At 34.7% G+C, this 17,455-nt stretch overlaps 2 protein-coding genes across 4 annotated transcripts; one reads left to right on the top strand and one right to left on the bottom strand.

Annotated features, from left to right (window-relative positions):
- Positions 1 to 1,832: 1,832 nt before the first annotated feature.
- LOC123670740 (superoxide dismutase [Cu-Zn]) lies at positions 1,833 to 2,710 on the bottom strand. The gene is made up of 2 exons (XM_045604279.1): positions 2,378 to 2,710; positions 1,833 to 2,323 (listed from the first exon to the last, which is right to left on the bottom strand). Exons 1-2 carry the CDS (start codon positions 2,441 to 2,443, stop codon positions 1,928 to 1,930), a joined length of 462 nt encoding a protein of 153 aa, XP_045460235.1. The 5' UTR covers positions 2,444 to 2,710; the 3' UTR covers positions 1,833 to 1,927.
- Positions 2,711 to 2,745: 35 nt separating this feature from the next.
- LOC123670738 (SR-related and CTD-associated factor 4-like) lies at positions 2,746 to 17,304 on the top strand. 3 transcript variants are annotated; one of them, XM_045604275.1, is made up of 12 exons: positions 2,746 to 2,929; positions 3,036 to 3,326; positions 3,810 to 3,966; positions 4,681 to 4,751; positions 8,602 to 8,786; positions 8,841 to 8,994; positions 9,076 to 9,270; positions 11,291 to 11,891; positions 12,097 to 12,309; positions 12,387 to 12,915; positions 14,105 to 15,261; positions 15,436 to 17,304. In XM_045604275.1, the coding sequence occupies exons 1-12, from the start codon at positions 2,873 to 2,875 to the stop codon at positions 15,921 to 15,923; spliced, it is 4,098 nt and encodes a 1,365-aa protein (XP_045460231.1). In that variant the 5' UTR covers positions 2,746 to 2,872; the 3' UTR covers positions 15,924 to 17,304. The 3 variants fall into 3 exon arrangements, with proteins under 3 accessions (XP_045460231.1, XP_045460230.1, XP_045460232.1); XM_045604274.1 differs by having other exon boundaries at positions 15,421 to 17,304; XM_045604276.1 differs by lacking the exons at positions 2,746 to 2,929; positions 3,036 to 3,326; positions 4,681 to 4,751 and having other exon boundaries at positions 3,811 to 3,966; positions 15,421 to 17,304.
- Positions 17,305 to 17,455: the final 151 nt, after the last annotated feature.

Below are 17,455 nucleotides of genomic sequence, written 5' to 3'. Positions count from 1 at the left end.
CCCCCCCTGAGAAAAATTTCTGCGGGCGCCCATGACAGGGGGTTTTATCGAACGAAACGGTGCATATTTGACCTGAATCGGATCATTCTAACTATGGCAATTAAAGCCTTGTTTTTCATACAAAAAAATGGATTTCTTTTTATTACACCATATATACTGATTGGGACAGCTCACTCTTGTAAAAGTTTACGATAAGTCGTTTTACTTAATTTCCGCATCGTATAACCTATGTTGCTCATATCAAATCCCGCTGTTATTTGATATTTCCGTGGAAATATAAACATTTCATCATATAGCTACTCCTGAGAATAGAAATGCAAATTTTTCACTGTCGTTTCCATGGAAATATGACCATTTTATTAAATAGCGCCACCTACGGAAGAAAAGGGAAGTAGCGGCAATACCGATTCGAGTCGTCACTACACAATTATCTAATTACTTGGTACACCAGTATTTTTAAACATCTTAGTTTCAATCTAAGATCAATGCTTATTGTACAATGACTATTTAAGTTACAGGGCCTTCTGGCGCCATCTATCTTTACAGCCATTAATTATTTAGTAAACATTAATAAAAAGGACAGAAGGCTGTATAGGGATATTTCATTAACTGGTCACCAGATGACCAATTGAGCGAACGAATGAGGCGCCATCTATACAACATATTAATAATTAGCATATATCACTCCACTCTGTTATCTATGCAGATCACTCAGATGGCTGATTCATTGCTTCAAATACGTTATTTATGATTAAAAAAAAAAAAATTTATATGAATGATTATTGTATATAGACATTGTATAGAATATAAATACCTCTTTACAACGTTGCGGTCGAGTTATTACCTATATAAATATTTTATATTTTTCTTCCAAATGGGAAAAGCCATCAAAAGGTTACGATTCTAAGATAGTTCAAATTCCAATTTTGTAATATGCGGCCCTAAATTATCCGAAGATTTACTGACTAGATTACAATTTGAAATAGTCTATAGTTTTCTAAGAAATATTTTTGAATTTTGACAAAAATAACTCACGGTCTTTTTTTGGTAAATATCTACTGTTTTAATATTTTAATCGTACTTTGAACAAATCATTATACTTCAAATCAAGCGAGATGATATTAAATTTCAACAATTTTTAAAGGCTTTAGTAATAAATCTTTGCGTGAAATACGTAAAATGTGTGTATCTCATTGGTTTTAACCGCAAATGGAGATGTGAATAGGTATAGGTATTCTGATTTCGAATATGGTTTAGTTCAGTAGGATCAGAACCACAGCAATGACCAGAAAAATGTGTAATACCTTTGTTTTTTCGCCGCTAGCTCCCTTATTTTATATTCAAAAATATGAACATTTGTATGATTCAATTATGGGTGTAGCTAGTTATATCATGCTTTTATATTTCAAACATCAAGTATAACATGAATAATTCTATAGTGAACTGATTCACTTAGGTGAAGTTTTGGGAAATGTATCCCTGTGTGAATTGGTTACATTATATCTAGTGCAACTATATTTGGTTGAAAGTTTTTCAAGGGAGGTTTAAAAAATATTTTGTTCATATTAAAATCAGGACAATTCAAATGAACTTACAGTTCTCTTATACAATTGAAACTCATTTTCCTTTGTAATATTACTAAGCGCCAGCACACCAAAAGACAATAGAATCAGAATTTATAATTCTTTTTAGTCAAAACTATTGTCAAATTGTAAAGGAAATGAATTCAAGTTGACTTTGATCAATTCTAATGAATAATGAAAAAGATGCATACATAAATCAATCAACTTCAAATAAATGGACTTCAAACTTTTGATTTAAAAAAAGAAATATTTACATCTAACTTTTATTGGTATACCTTTTATTATTACAAACAGAAAATCAAAAATAATATTTAAAGTTATTTCAACAAACACCTTTTAATCTTTTACATCTTGGCAATACCAATAACACCGCAAGCCACTCGAGCTCCAGCATTGCCAGTAGTTTTGCTGAGTTCGTGGCCACCTTCTCCCAAATCATCAGGGTCTGCATGTACAACCAGGGTGCGACCAATAATGCTATTGTCCCCTTTCAATGAAATGACATTATCAGTGATGTTGACTTTTGCAACTCCATCAGCTCCAGCTTCGATATTTCCCAAGTCGCCAATATGTCTTATATCATGTTTGGGGCCTCCATGTTCCTTGTTCATGGGGTTAAAGTGTGCTCCAGCTGAAATACATCCATTTGTGTTGTCTCCAAATTCATGAACATGAAAACCGTGAAGTCCCTTGCTTAGCCCGGTTACTTCACCCGTAACCTTCACCGGTCCTTGAGAATCCTAAAATTAAGGAGATTTTAACACCGCATTAGTTTGAAAGAAAAGGAAAACTACCTGGCTGAAAAACAAAGTTCCATTTACTATTTCGCCCCTAACAACACAAACTGCTTTGGTCGTCATTTTGGAATGATTTCAAACTGAATGACTTGATGAAATTGAGTTTATCTAATTATCAATGAGCAAATCCTTGAAAATCGAATAATTGATAATAATTGATAGAAAAAATGTCAGTTGAACACCGGCACTTGCCAACTAACCCGATGGTCACTCATGTAATTTTTTTGTGAATTATAAAAGAAAAATGTAATCTATTTCAAAATGGTCATTAGAAATGATATTATTCTTAAATATATTCACTAAACTAATGAACTTTATTAGGAAATAAAAAATATGTATTCTCAGGTTGGTAGTCATGCGAAATTCTATACTTCGTTAATCTATGTACGTGAACTAGCGTCACGTACCTTTGATAATTGAAAAATTGTTAAAATGGCGTCTATTGTAGGTTGCGTTATTGCAAATTCGAAAAATATTTTGTAAATACAGTAGATGGACCAATCTGATCAACAAAAAACAATGGATACGGTCAAAGCATTCAATACAGAGGTATCAACTTAGTTTTCTCTTGTTGCAATGTTGTTTTTAGATTTCGTAGAATATCCAAAATGCCTTATTTACATACACTTTTTCCTAACAAACTCTTTACTTTCAGCTTATGTCTCTGTATGAATTTAAACCGCCGATTTCTAAGGCAAAGATGACATCTCTCACTAGAGGTGCAATAAGAGCTATCAAGTTTTACAAGCATGTAGTGCAAAGTGTGGAAAAGTTTATTTTGAAGTGCAAACCAGAATATAAAATTCCTGGACTTTATGTGATCGATTCAATAGTTCGTCAGTCACGACATCAGTTTGGAAATGACAAAGATGTATTCGCACCGAGGTTTGCAAAGAATATTCAACAGACATTTGTAAATTTATACCAGTGTCCACCTGAAGATAAGGTGAGCAAAGTTTTCACTATACCTTATAAGTGTATTTCAACTATTTTAGATTTGTTAATAAGTTTCAAAAAAGACTGTTATATTCGAACTCATTGTGTTCAATCTAGATTATGAATGAAATAACTGTAATTCATTCATAATGTAACATGTGTCTTCCTTCATTGAATTCAAGTATCAGACGTTAAGATTGTAGAGGAATTATTTCCAATATTGTGAATAGGCTAAAAGTTGTTTGTAAGTTAGAATCGGTAGTGTTTACTGATCATTTATTAACAAATCGGGTAACATTATGAATATTTGATAACTATATTTTTATTAAGATAGAATCATAGTGGAGTGATTTCTCAGATTATCTCTTTACTAGAAAGCTTATGTTGTTTGATTTTCTAGAAATGTACTCGAAACTGAATTTTTCAATAAGCGATAGAATTTCCTTTTCATTTTTATGTTCTCTCTGGAAACTTATGTTGGTTGATTTTTCAGAGCAAAATAATAAGGGTTTTGAATCTATGGCAAAAAAATCAAATTTTTGCACCTAATGTGATCCAGCCCTTATTTGACCTAGCAGATCCAAACAATCCCATCTATAAGGAACTAAGCAATTCTGCACAGGCAAATGGACATAACACTACACAAAAAGGTTAGTTGCATTCTAAAAAAATTTGTTGAAAATTGTACAATGTGCCAAAATAATGAATTTATTGTTTAATGCTCACAACTCATTTTTCAATTTTTGTTTTCTTTATATTTAAATTTTAATTGAAATTTCCTTGTGGTCAGAAAAAATTTATTTCAGCATTATTTAGTTGGTGAATATAGTTCAGAATGAAAATCGCTTAAGCTACTTGGTATTTATATACCTTCAGAAATAAAAACTTAGATATCCCAAAATTTGATTATTCTTATTGATATACATTTTTAAAAATCAGTTTTTGAGAATGAGTTAAGATATGTGAAAATAAGTTGGAGCGGTATAAGTGAAATTGAGATGATAAGCTGTTGTGTCAAATTATTAAATCCTGAACTGAATAAATCAGTAATAATCGTCTATGCTTTTTTAAGAATGAAATTGTAGCGCCTTTATAACAGGTCACCACTCTGAATTTTTGATTTCAGAGTAATTTGATGAAATTGTATGATGAATCTACTCAAGGTAAGTTATTTTTGAGAGCATTCTAATTTATTAAATTGAAAAATGAGTTGAAGCAAGAGAAAATTTTCATCTAGATTCATCAAATTTTAATGTTGAGATTTTACCCTTTAATTTTGAAGTGGGAAATGAAGTAATATTGTCAGCTTTCTTTGGCACATTGTAGTTATGTTAGTATTTATCTAAATAAGTGCCTTTATATAGGTTCTCCAGCTCTTCAAAAGACTCCAACAAAAACTACGCAGAGCAATGAATCACAAGGAGCTGTTAATCTGGTACTACAAACCGTAGTTCTCTTATTTCTGGGGATTATGGATGTTCGAAAAGCGTTTTTCTCCTGGTTTTTCCCTAACTTAGAAATCAGAATTATTAAGTGTTTTATAAGGAGTATCTATTGAAACATTAATTTTGAGCTCCAAAAAGTATGTCCAGCCTACTGTTTCTCCCAATACAACTCAAAGCAATGTTGTAAAGCAAATATCAAGACCAGCCATACAACAGGTGCAATTATTGTATGCAGCAAATTGTTCAAGATATAAGTCCATCTAGTCACAAGCCAAACAAGTACGAGTTGAAACTTGAAGAGTAGTCTGGACGTACCTAAAAATATATCAAAAAATCATTTTTAGAGTCTCATTTTATTAGGTTTATGTTTTTATTATTATATCTATGATGTTATAATATTTGTATCTTGTCAGAACTAAGATGCATAGAAAACCTGGTGTGTCTAGTTATACCTGTAAAACTTTCAGACAAAACATTAGATTTTTCAGGTTTATACCTACTTCAGTTCGAGGGATCACGTGTTTTTCAGATACATCGTTTATATTTGACATTTCTCTCGATTCTTGGCTCGCGTGACCTTTGAGTATAGAACAATAATATTTTATATTCTATGCTTGTAACAATCTTCTATACTCTGTCATTATATTCCATTAATTTCATTAAAAATTCAGTAGGAACTGAATTGTAATTTATTATGAAAGTTTGTAAAGTCTAAAATCAGTATTTCATTTTTAAACGGCGCCAGGCAGATAGCGTGAATTCGAAAATTTCTGAAGAGCGTCACCTTACAGAACTCTGGTGAAGAAGAACACCAAAGCAACAGGTGGATATCTTCAAGACTCTGAAACAAAATCGAATCAGTACACACACCAGGGATTCTATGCATCTTAGACAGAACATAATACCAATTAAAATTGTTAGATGGAAATTGCTTTGGTGGCATTTTCACCTTATATTTGGTATCTGAATGTGTACAAAAGGCTATTTGACAGTATATTGCACCCAAATATATAACTTTAATTATGTACATTAATTCGACAAAAATATGTTAGACATCCAAAAAAAAATTCTTAAAGCTTGAATACAAATCTATTAGCATGTGATGACAAACGAATTGGATGGCTTTTTATTTGGTGGAATTTGGACAAATTTTTAATATTAACTGATTTTCTCTATAGAAAGGTCATCGAAAACTTTGGAAATAATAATAATATTTACTCCACAAATGGAACGGTTTAATTAACAATAAAAAAAAATTATTTTAGACATTGCATTCAATTGTATTCTTGTCAAGTGACATCACCAATTTTGTTGAGCGAAATTGCAATTTAACAGCCTCTTTTATATTTATATTTTGAGAATTAGATATTATTTGAAAAAATTGTCAAATAGCCTCCAATAACTATGTGTTAATTCTTAGGAACTGAAGGTTTCCCTCTCACTTTCAAATAATCATACATTCAAAGTTTTTAGCTATATTTAATTTTATATTTAGATCATGATGACTGTGAGAGGTCAGATGCCTGTTGCAACTTTTCACTCTGTATTTTTCAATTAAAATATGTTCAGAATTTAGAATTGCGATGTGAAAAATCGAGGAAAACTTAGTTTAGTGTAATATTGTTCAACGCATATTGTTGTACAACATTATTTTTCACTTTGTAAAATTTGATAAGTAGTTTGGTGTAATGGGCTCCTGAAGTAATGCCTGTTCAAATCATAGAATTTGCAATTAAGAGGTTTTCATTCAATATGTTTTATTTGGTAATAGTTTTGATTAATTTATAAAAGATACTGGTTTGAAATTAATGTCAACTGAATATTTGTGGACTCATATACTTGAGATGAAGTAATCAAACTCACTCTTCAGGATTTTTTAATTAGCATTTGACGCATGTTTCGACAACAAAGTTTTCATCAGAAACTGATCGTTGGTAGCTAAATTCTTAACTTGAATTTAGTTCTTGATTTATAGTTTTTGACAGTAATAACTTTTCTAAAACGTTTTTCAAATGCTAATTTTAAAAAATCCTGTTAACAAGAGTAGTTATTTCCACTTTCAAATATCTCATACCAAATGAAAATGTTAATTGTTCTAGAATACTAGTCTATTGTTCTAGATACTAGTCTAGTGTTTAAAACCCTCTTACTTTTAAATTGAATGAAGAAATTTGAGCCCTAAACTGAAGAAGAAATATTTTGATTTCAATGGGTATTTCAAATATTCACAGTTGGGGATAACATTCAATTGTGACAACAGAATCAGCATCTTCGGTATAAATTAATTTTGTGAAATTTCTATATGGTTCAGTTGTAATGTGGGAGTACTGAAAAAGTTGAAAAGACATTAACCAAATATTTTTTTTTTTATTATCTATAAAACTTGTAAATATACAGGAGGGATCAGAATATGGTTTTTTTATATCAACCTCAAATCATTCACTCTTACTCACTGATACATCCTGTATATTAAAAAAACTTTATTTTCGTTATCATTTTTCGATTGTATAAATGATTGTTTTAATTGTACTTGTCAGGCATTTCTCAATTTTTTTATTCAACTTGATAATTAAATTTAATAATAGGTAACCTACACACAAACGACTTATTCCTTTTTTTCATTCACAAAAAGAAGACTAATGTCGTTTTTGTATTGGGAAGCTTGTTATGATAAATTTGTTATAGTCTATTCAAAACTCGTCAAAGAGGATATATTAGTTGAATATGAGAAAATTAATCAATAGGTATATGTAATAATGTAGTCATTATTGATGAGGTCTAACAAAATTTTTCAACATTTTCCATATTTTGAGGTTAGCCTTAGTGGCACCAATCTAGGTTTATTTAAATTAGTGTAGTTCAAGACCTTGGCAAGCTAATAATAATGAGTCATTTTCAGTTAATTTGAAAGCTGCTTTGCTATATTTGTTCTGCTCATAGTCTAGTTAGCTGCTGAAATCAGTTTTCTTCATTTAGAATTTAGTTACTTTATAATAAGTTCTTTATTCCTCAAATATTTTTTTTTTGTGATGTGGTTTTGTTATTCCTTTAATTTCTTTTTTCACCACATTTGTTATAATATATCATATCATTCAAAATCATTACTTTTCACCGAGATGCAGAAGGCATAACATTACTCTATTCAAGAACAAACAAAAATTTGTGAATGGTGGGCTTACACTCTCAAGCCATTTGCATGAACTGGAAAATTTGTACAAGCCAAAATGTGAACAGGTTCAATTTTGATTTGTGCAAGCCAATTTATACAAATGGCTTGAGCACATAAACTTGTTTTGAAATTGAGAACTTGTGTGCCCCTAATCCTTTTTATCTTCAGATTTGAATTTGGGCATTTCGAATTAGTTTTCTTCTTATTTTTCGTGCTACCAACAAAACTTAAACTGAACAAGATAAATAAAATGAAATTTTCGCCATGCAAGTAAGGACCAAATCCATTTTATAAACAAGATTATTCTTTTTATCAGATTTGGTTTAAGCTTTTATGGTGGAATTTGATAATTGCTTATATTGTGAGTGAAAGAAAAACATTAGAATAAAAATGTTCAATTTCAGTTGAAAACAAGATGAGATGTGTAATAATGTAAAATTTGTTGTTATATTGATGATTATGTTAAATTTAAGTACTAAAGAATCTCATTGTTTCACGAAATGTTATAAGATTCAACTGTACTACTTTGTATATTAGTTTGTAGTTATTTTAAAAGGGAAAAACTGGGAGTGCATTTCGAACATCCTCATTCCAATTTATTAGGAAACTTAAATTTAATTAATATCACAGTTAGTTTCATAAGCCTCTATTAATGATTTTCTCCATTTCAGAATCTATCCGATCCGTCAGTCTTGATTCAACTTCAGCAACTGCAGAGACTATTGAACAGATCGGGAGATACCAAGAGTGAAAGTCAAGTTCATTTTGATAAGAAATTATTAGATTTTGACTATGGAGATGAAGAAGAAGAAGTTAATCCATCACCAAAACCAGTTGTTGATCCTTCCGTTGCAAGGTAAATATTCCTCCAAATTGGTTCTAAGGTTTGTTATATTAAATTTTTTTTCAGTTTGTTGACTAATCCTGAAGTTGTACGTCAGTTGCAAACATTGCAACAAACGATGGCTTTGGCTCAAGAGGCGGACGCTGATAAGCTCCGTAAGTTGCAAGAGATGAAACAGCAGGAAGAAGAATTTGATAAACACCTTGCGCAAACAGTTCCTGTAAGTTTTAAATGTTGTTAAGAGAAACGTTTGGTGGAATGTATATGTTTTTATCAATTAACAATGATTTTTACATTTCAGAATCTACCATTTGCTGCAGAATGTGAATTTAAACCAAATAATAATGCCTCCATGCCAGCTACTAGTGGTTATTACTTGGCACCTCCCGATATGACACAACCCCCCCAAATGCCATACAAGCAATATGATTTGACTCAGCAACCTGATCAACCTGTCTACAGTACAACTAACAATGATAATGACAACGATGTCGAGGTATGTAAATTGTTGCAAAATTTACTCAACTCTTGATGGGTATATATATTCTTTTGAAAAAGAGCAAATACAAAATATTAATTTCAAACAATCAAGCATATGTGTCGATGAATCTCAGTATTAGCAGAGGAAATGTAACGGAAATATTCTTCACATTAATGTTTCTTTACCTAAGGCTAGATGGAATTTCAAGGAAGCTCGTTGGGATTGTTTCTTGATGGGTACTCACTATCTTTGATTATGGTGTCTTGACTCCAACATTAAAGAGAGAAAGATTGAGCCTACTGTCACGTGACCATAAGTGCTTTCCAGTCACCGTTCGGAGCTCCTCGGTACAGCTCAGAATCGTACCAAAGCGCATTCGTACTGTTAACAGTTAACAGAGCGTTACCTTCCCCATTTTCTTTAATGCACCCCCCGAATTTGCGGAGCGTCGTGCCCTGACAGGTGTGAAAGAGAAAGAAGACCGTTATTTGAGTTACTTTGCATAAAGTACGAGACAACTCTTGAACGCTGATTTGTTTACGTTCAATTTGTCAGTTTGGTTATGGCGCCTTCCAGTGAGGGCGTGAGGCTCTAGTGCGCCGAGCCCCGGGGTGGCACGCACCTGACTGAAAAGCACTTCATGAAGGAGAGGATAGAGAAGTTGGAATTTGAATCAGTTATCTACCAATCGTATTGATTGGTTCAATATGTAGAACCAATCAAAACTACGTTATCATTCTGCTTATGCAACCATCTTACCTCTCACTGTTATGTTGTCCTCGCTATCTATATAATAGATCATTGGAGTATACAATTTTTTAAGTATCTGCAAGTGAGGAAGAGAAAAATTAAGGACCTGAGTGATTCGGCTGATTGATTTATTTATATTATTTTACAAAGAGGAATATTTGATTTTTTTCATTTAACTTTTTTGGATTTCTCGTAACAGTCTCATCCACATTATAGGATTTTGTAATTATTACAGAAATAGCGGAACTTGAAGGTATCGGTTTATCTTCAAAGGCGCCAATAAATGAATTTATTTTCTCTTCAATTGATCAACCAACAAAGTACCATTTTATAATTTGATTTTTTAGACTTCCTTTTTTTGCCATTATATTTCTTTTTTTCGTGGAATTAACTTCATTTTCATTGTCGAAAATTAATTCCTCGCATTCGATAGAGAAAAATTGTTGTATTCATTTTCAACCCATATGATTCAGCAACCCATGCCACGGTTAAAGAGCGACCAATATTCGGCAACAGCATAAGCCACCGGTGTGATCATCCCCACTCCGCCATTGAAAGAGAACGCTTATTTTATTCGATATTAGATCTCGCAGATGTTTTAATTATTCAAGTTATTTGACGATTCTATCACCAGCCTACTACTTAAACAAAAAAATAAAATAAAAAGGAAGTTCAAATTTGCGTAGCTAGACTCGATATTTTTGTAGAGTGTGACACATTGTTGAATTCGTAATTTTTTCTATCACCTCATAAGGAGAACCAGTAGAGTCCATAAGAAAAAAAAATTGACTATCGAGTCTCTGAAACAATGTAAAACAGAAAAAATCTGGTGACACTATTAGAATCTCTATATTGTATAATGGCTACAAATAAAATTTCGTGAAGTTATCTCACATATAACAAATGAGTTCTACAGAAAAAAAGATCTCGATTTTTAGTTTTTTTCCAGATATCTCTGGAACCATTGGAGATATTTTGGATCTGTTAACACCAACACATTAATCCCTAAATAACGCAACTTGTAATTTAAGCCACCCTGTATTTTTAACGGTTTTCGATATCTCTGAATAGTTCTAACATTGTATAATATTTGTGAGGTAGCGGGAACAGTCAAGTGTATATAGTTTGTAGATGTAGAACACACTTGCATGTCAAATGCTTTCTCCCTATTCATCGTTTGATTGTTATCAATATGTATTATCAGAAGGTACGAGTTTGAACTGATAATCTGGTTTTTCTTACCCAGAGCTGTTCCGAGCCTTTCTAATTAAAATTTTCCTTTCAGGTGATCACTCTTGATAATGCTGACTCGTCTAGGAGTCCGAGTCAAGAAAGAAGGAAAAGAAGAAGCCGTTCTAGAGACAAGCGTGATAGAGATCGGAGATCTAGGAGATCCAGAAGTAGATCCCGTTCTCGAAACAAACGTCACAGAACCCGTTCTAGAGATAGAGATCGCGACAGAAAAGAGAAAGAAAGAGAAACTGAGAAGGACCGAGAGAGGAAAAAACGCGGTTTGCCTGCTATCAAAAAAGAAAACTTGAGCGTTTGCAGCACCACACTTTGGGTTGGACACTTATCCAAGTTGGTTCATCAGGAGGATCTCTCCAATACATTTGGGGAGTTTGGAGACATAGTCAGTATAGACCTTATACCACCAAGAGGATGCGCGTTCATTGTCATGCATAGAAGACAAGACGCCGCTAGATGTTTGACCAAATTGAAGAACCAGATCATCCATGGAAAAGCCATAACATTAGCCTGGGCACCAGGTAAAGGAGTGAAGGGAAAGGACCTCAAGGATTATTGGGAAGGCGAGCTAGGCGTGTCCTACATCCCATGGTCCAAATTGAAACCCGACATAGATATTGAAATGCTAGAGGATGGAGGTGAGAAGTTCATTTTCTGTCTTTTCAATCAAAAGAGATTGAAATTTTCAAGTAGAACTCCTTTCTCAATTGAATTGGTTAATGTGATGACTGTCTAAATTATTTTGTTTTTGAATCGTAAGTTGCGGAAATTGTAGTTGATCATTTTTTATACTCTTCACAATAGTTTCAATCTCAACATTCATGTCTTAATTGTTTATTATAGGAATGATTGATGAAGACACAATGCCTGATTGGTTGCGTGCTAAGGTGGAAGGAAGTGGTAAACACCAGTCAATGATACCTCAAGCAGAAATGGTTACTTTACCTACAGGAATTGATACAAGTCAACCACCCCCCATGCCAGGTGGAGGCCTCTTGCAGCCCCCTTTATCACTGCCTCTTGTTCCTCCATTCCAGTTCAATAATAGGCTCTTAGGTGAGAAAATATTCATATTTACTATAATTCTCACTTTTATAGATTTTCAATAACACTTTATTCATTTCAACTTGCAGCTCCAAATATGCTCAACTTACCGCCAGGAATGATGCCTAACGTACCAATGGGCGTACCTCCTCCGAACCTTCAAAGTCAACTTATGAGCAATCCTCTGTTGGGAATCGGTTCTCCCTTCCAAAGTGCCGGCTTGATGCCACCACCTCCAATGTCCCTTCAAAACGATAACGGTCAAAGCAATTCCGAAAACAACATGAAGAATCTGGCCGAGAGCCTGATGGGTCTTAGTCAACCCTTCAACATGATGGGTCAACCATCCCAAATCTCGCAAAGCAGTATGATGCTCGAAGATAACATGGACATCGAAATGGAAGATGCAGTACGGAGCGGACAGGATTCCCTTCAAATGCAACAAGATCCCCGATCGCAGGATAGGGAGAGAAATAGAGACGATAGGGGCGATCGAAGGGACAGAGATCGGGACAGGGACGGTAAGAACGACAGAAACAGAGATAGAAGGAGATCGAGAAGCAGGGATAGAGATAGAGAACGCGACAGGGAGAGAGATAGAGATCGCGATCGAAATAGGTATGTAGTAAATAATTAAAAGATTCGGTCCATGATGGAAATTCATTAACATATATAATGAAACAAAACAAATATTTCAATGTTGAGCACAATTGTGGCTTCTTCAGGTTGATTTTACATTTTGAATGATACAAAACGAAGCTTGTAGACCAAGTTATATATGTATGGTATATACAAAGTCACTTGGAGGAAGCCAGGAGGAGGAAGGGTTGTCCAAGTTTCCAGAAATTCCGGGAATTTTTAGCCTAGCAGTACTTTCAATTAAACCCTGGTATTTAACGGATCGTCTTTGGAACCAGAATGTATCATTGATTGGGTTGTTTCTATTGGCTAAAATAGTTCATGGTTCGTTCGGGTGCCGATTTGGTTACTTTCATTGGCTCCAGCTACACACATCTGTCTACGGTCTGTAGGGGATTAATAGAATGAGCACTTTTACTCGGTTTAAGTTCTTGGTGTGACTAACTGATTAAAGTCACTTGAAGTATGCCAGAATATTTCTAATATACAAGGGTTTTCCAATTTTCATTGCTGAAAATAATACACGTTCTCATCAATAGAATTGGTTTGAGGAGTTATGAAGAGCTGTTTAAGAAAATTTAATCAAATATCGATGTAGTATTCTACAGTTATCAAGAAAATGACAGAGGTTTTTAATGATAATAATGTGACAACAAAAGTTGTCACCCATGCCCATGCTGCATGAGATCAAACGAACATCTGGACAAACGTTTTTATGGAGTAGTTCAAGTGAGATTGGAAGAACTTTAACAAAATTTTGACGTGGACCAAAAAATCCATGAAAACTAAAAGGGACATCATAAATTTGACAGGTATCTTGCCGCCTGAAGTTTCCCAAAATATTATTTTGAATGAAGACAGATGTTAACTCATCGTCTTTGTTTAATATTTTTCAGGTGGCAAATGTCCAAGGTACCTGCATTTTATTAGGTCCTTTTTGGTTTTCATGGATTTTTTGGTTAATGTTCAAATTTTGTTACATATATAACTTGGTCTACGAGTTCCAATCCGTATCAGTCGATATGTAAAATTAACCTAAAGAAGTCCCAGTGATGGCAAAACAATTGTCGTTACCATTAAAATATTTGTGGAAATTATTGTGTTTTATTTTATTAGGTATGTAGTAAAATATTGCTGTGCTATAATTATTTTATTTTCAAAACTTCAGAGATAGAGACCGACGAGGGAATAGTAGAGATAGAGACAGAGACCGAGAAGGTGGAAGAGGCCGCGATAGGCGGGAAAGAGGAAGATCGAATCGTTGGGGCGATAGAGACAAAGAAGATGAATCTGTCAACGATCGGAAGGACAGAGAAAGAAGCCTCAACGAGAGGCTCCAGGAGATGGCCGGTGGCGGTCCTTCCAAATCGGGCAGAGACCGTAAGGAGAACCCGCCTCCGGTTCAGCTAAGTTTCGAACCGCCTCCGCAGCTTATTGAGGTGCAGCCTACACCAGTCCAACCCAAAGAAACAAAACTAGACGAGATCATAAAAGATGAAGGAACCGAAATAAGAAGCAACAACGATGCGATTATTCCCGCTAATATCGATTATCCACCGCCCAACATCGAACAGGATATGCAAATAGAGGGCGCCAACGAAGGTGTATACCCTATTATGAGAGGCCCTATGGATTTTGTTCCTGATCCAGAACGTATGGCCGATTTCGGAGGACCCATGGGCCCAGGACCGATGGGCTTCGGCCCGATGGGGCCAATGGGTCCTTTGGGACCGCCAGTAGGACCAATGGACGAATTCCCGCCCCCTATGGGTCCCCGTGGACCAAGAGACGATTATCCACCAAGAGATGATTACCCACCAAGAGATGATTATCCACCAAGAGACGATTATCCACCAAGAGACGATTACCCACCAAGAGATGATTACCCACCAAGAGACGATTACCCACCCAGAGATGATTACCCACCAAGAGACGATTACCCACCAAGAGATGATTACCCACCCAGAGCAGATTTCCCACCAATGATGGACGACTACGGTCCTCCAATGGATGATTACCCCCCTCGGATGGACGATTACCCAGACGATTTCCCTCCTCACATGAGAGGCAGGAGGGGTGGTAGAATGCACGATGGTTTCCGTGGTAGGGGCAGAAGGGACTTCCGTGACGGGCCACCGCGTGGACCCAGAGGACCACCGGAATTCTTCGATGAGTACGGGCCGCCTCCAATGGATGAGTACGGCCCAGAAGAGGAGTTTCCACCGCGGTTCGGTCACAGGGGGCGTATGCGTGGTGGTTTCCAACCCAGAATGAGGGGTGGCCCACCGAGAGGTTTCAATAGAGGAGGTCCTCGCGGAAGATTTGGTTAGTACTTCTTCATCATTGAAGTAGGTTTGATTTTTCTTTTTTCGTAATGATGTATGTAGCATTGTCAGCAGTACAAATGGCAAAATTTCGATGTTTCAGAACTTCATACAGGGTATTTTTATCTAATCTAATTTTTTCACCTCTTCATCTAATCAGATGATCTTGAAACAGGCCCGTGGAACGAAAGGAACTTCAACCGTTTCGATGGACCTCCCGAATTCTACAGAGGTGGCGGAGGCAGGGCACCACGAGACATGTACGAGGATGGTCCCCAGAGGCGTCGAGGAGGCAGATTCGAGGAGAATCGCCGACGTCACGACGACGAAGAAGGTTACGATAACATCGAAGAACAACAGGCTCCCGTGAAAAAAAGTAGATGGGGCAATCAGTCACCGCGTTCACAGAGGAACGACTCCGAGGAGGCTCCCGAGGATCATCGGGACCAACAAGCTGAGGACGGAGAACAGAGTAGGGAGCACGAGACGGTTAATCGTCAAAGGGAACATCAAGGAGGTGGAGACGTAACGCCTCTACACGATGAAGTCGCGGCAGAGAGTTGTGCGCGGGGCGGAGCCTCCGAAGTTCCCGCCCCTAGTGATGATGGAAATGCCAATGTACAGAGCGAACATACGGAGGATAACGCTACTACTGAAGAATAATTTTTTTTTGTCTAAGGACAAAAATTTATTTTATTATGTAATATATAATTTTTATATTTAGATCACATTTTGGGGATTTGCTGAAAAGCATACTGTGTGAACTACTTGAATCGATGACGTTGTGATGGAGGAATTTTTACTATTCCGTTGTTGACATTTTTAAAGCCTTATAATAACAAATAATTCTATTGCCATTGATTCATCAAGTAGTTGAATACTCTCCAAAATTTTGTTTCCGAGTTACTTTTTGGTTTTTCACATTAGGTTTGTGTTTATTTATGAGTGACTTGAAAAGTAACTGGATATACTCGAAAGCCTCAGAGATAATGTTGAATTTGGACAGAAAAGTTAGTGCTATTGATTTTTTTTGTATAGAAAGGACAGATAAACTTTAAAGTTATTAAAAAAAAACAGAGCTGTGATAGTTGAACACAATGGACCCATGGGTTGGGTTTTTGATTTTATATATCTGATATAAGTTATGTACAAATAAATTGTAAATGAATATAAACTTTAGTTTTACATTCACTCAATACTCTAATCATATTTGTATAGTTAGTTTAATAAAAATTGTGAGGAGTATCATCAGAAAGGTAGGTCCATCTGTGTTCACGTTCACGACAGCTGTTGGGGAAGGAACCAGCGCCTACTTTCAAATGGAAAGATTGGTGCAAGGTATGGTCCATTTTTTATTATTCAGATATTCGCAGCTCATTGGGTAAATGAGAAAATATCTTTATCGCGCATTTTTCACCAAGTTTCTACTGGAAACTACAAAGATTCTGTAGTAATGGTTTACTCATTTTTAAACCAAGTATTGATACTATATTAAAATGCATACTTCATCGAAGCTTTCTTCGATAAATTGAATGTTGAATTCGGTGTAATTCACATTATTGAATTATTTCTAATCTTTACAAAAATCTGATATGGAAATTTTTAGTAATGGTATTGTTTTTGCTGGTGGTGCTTTATCTCATTTTCCATTCTCACCTATTCAACCTTCGATTAAGGGTTGAAAAAATTCTTTAATATGAATAGAACTGTAGTATCCTTGCTGCAATCTGCATAATACCTCCTTATCAAGCTTTCTTTTTTCTACTATATATTGAATGATCTTTCACTTTTTTCATCAATGAGCTGTGAATATTTTCTCTGAAGTGTCGAATTTTTTTTCAGAAGGACTGAATTTTCACTGATATTGATTCAATCAAATTACGCATTTTACTTAGACTATTGCTGAATTGTCCTCCTGAAAGAAAACAATATTTACAAGTTCAATAATTCATCAAATCCTGTAGGTTTCAATAATTGTTGTGGGTGTAGTATGAATTTATAAAAAACAATGTACATAAATAGAACTTTATGTACTAAATTTTCAGTGTTTTGTTTTATTTTTAGGAAATAATTCGCTAAAAATTCTGCTTCACCTTATATGTATATTAATTACTTTATGGAAGAAATACATTATATTTAAGTGGAAAAATATTTTATTAAAAGTAAGTATCCCTCTTAAAGAGCAGGAGACAACT

The sequence above is a fragment of the Harmonia axyridis genome, chromosome 1, assembly GCF_914767665.1.
Source record: "Harmonia axyridis chromosome 1, icHarAxyr1.1, whole genome shotgun sequence".
Taxonomy (NCBI): Eukaryota; Metazoa; Arthropoda; class Insecta; order Coleoptera; family Coccinellidae; genus Harmonia; species Harmonia axyridis.
Note: the sequence above shows the minus strand (reverse complement) of the source record. Positions and strands in the feature narration are given on the sequence as shown.

Bases quoted from the DNA above. Each gene is read 5' to 3' on its own strand.
- LOC123670740 (XM_045604279.1), bottom strand. From the start codon at position 2,443: ATGACGACCAAAGCAGTTTGTGTTGTTAGGGGCGAAATAGTAAATGGA. The intron at 2,324-2,377 runs GTAGTTTTCCTT...CCTTAATTTTAG, and splicing joins GAACTTTGTTTTTCAGCCAG to GATTCTCAAGGACCGGTGAA.
- LOC123670738 (XM_045604274.1), top strand. From the start codon at position 2,873: ATGGACCAATCTGATCAACAAAAAACAATGGATACGGTCAAAGCATTC. The intron at 8,787-8,840 runs GTAAATATTCCT...ATTTTTTTTCAG, and splicing joins GTTGATCCTTCCGTTGCAAG to TTTGTTGACTAATCCTGAAG. The intron at 11,892-12,096 runs GTGAGAAGTTCA...TGTTTATTATAG, and splicing joins TGAAATGCTAGAGGATGGAG to GAATGATTGATGAAGACACA.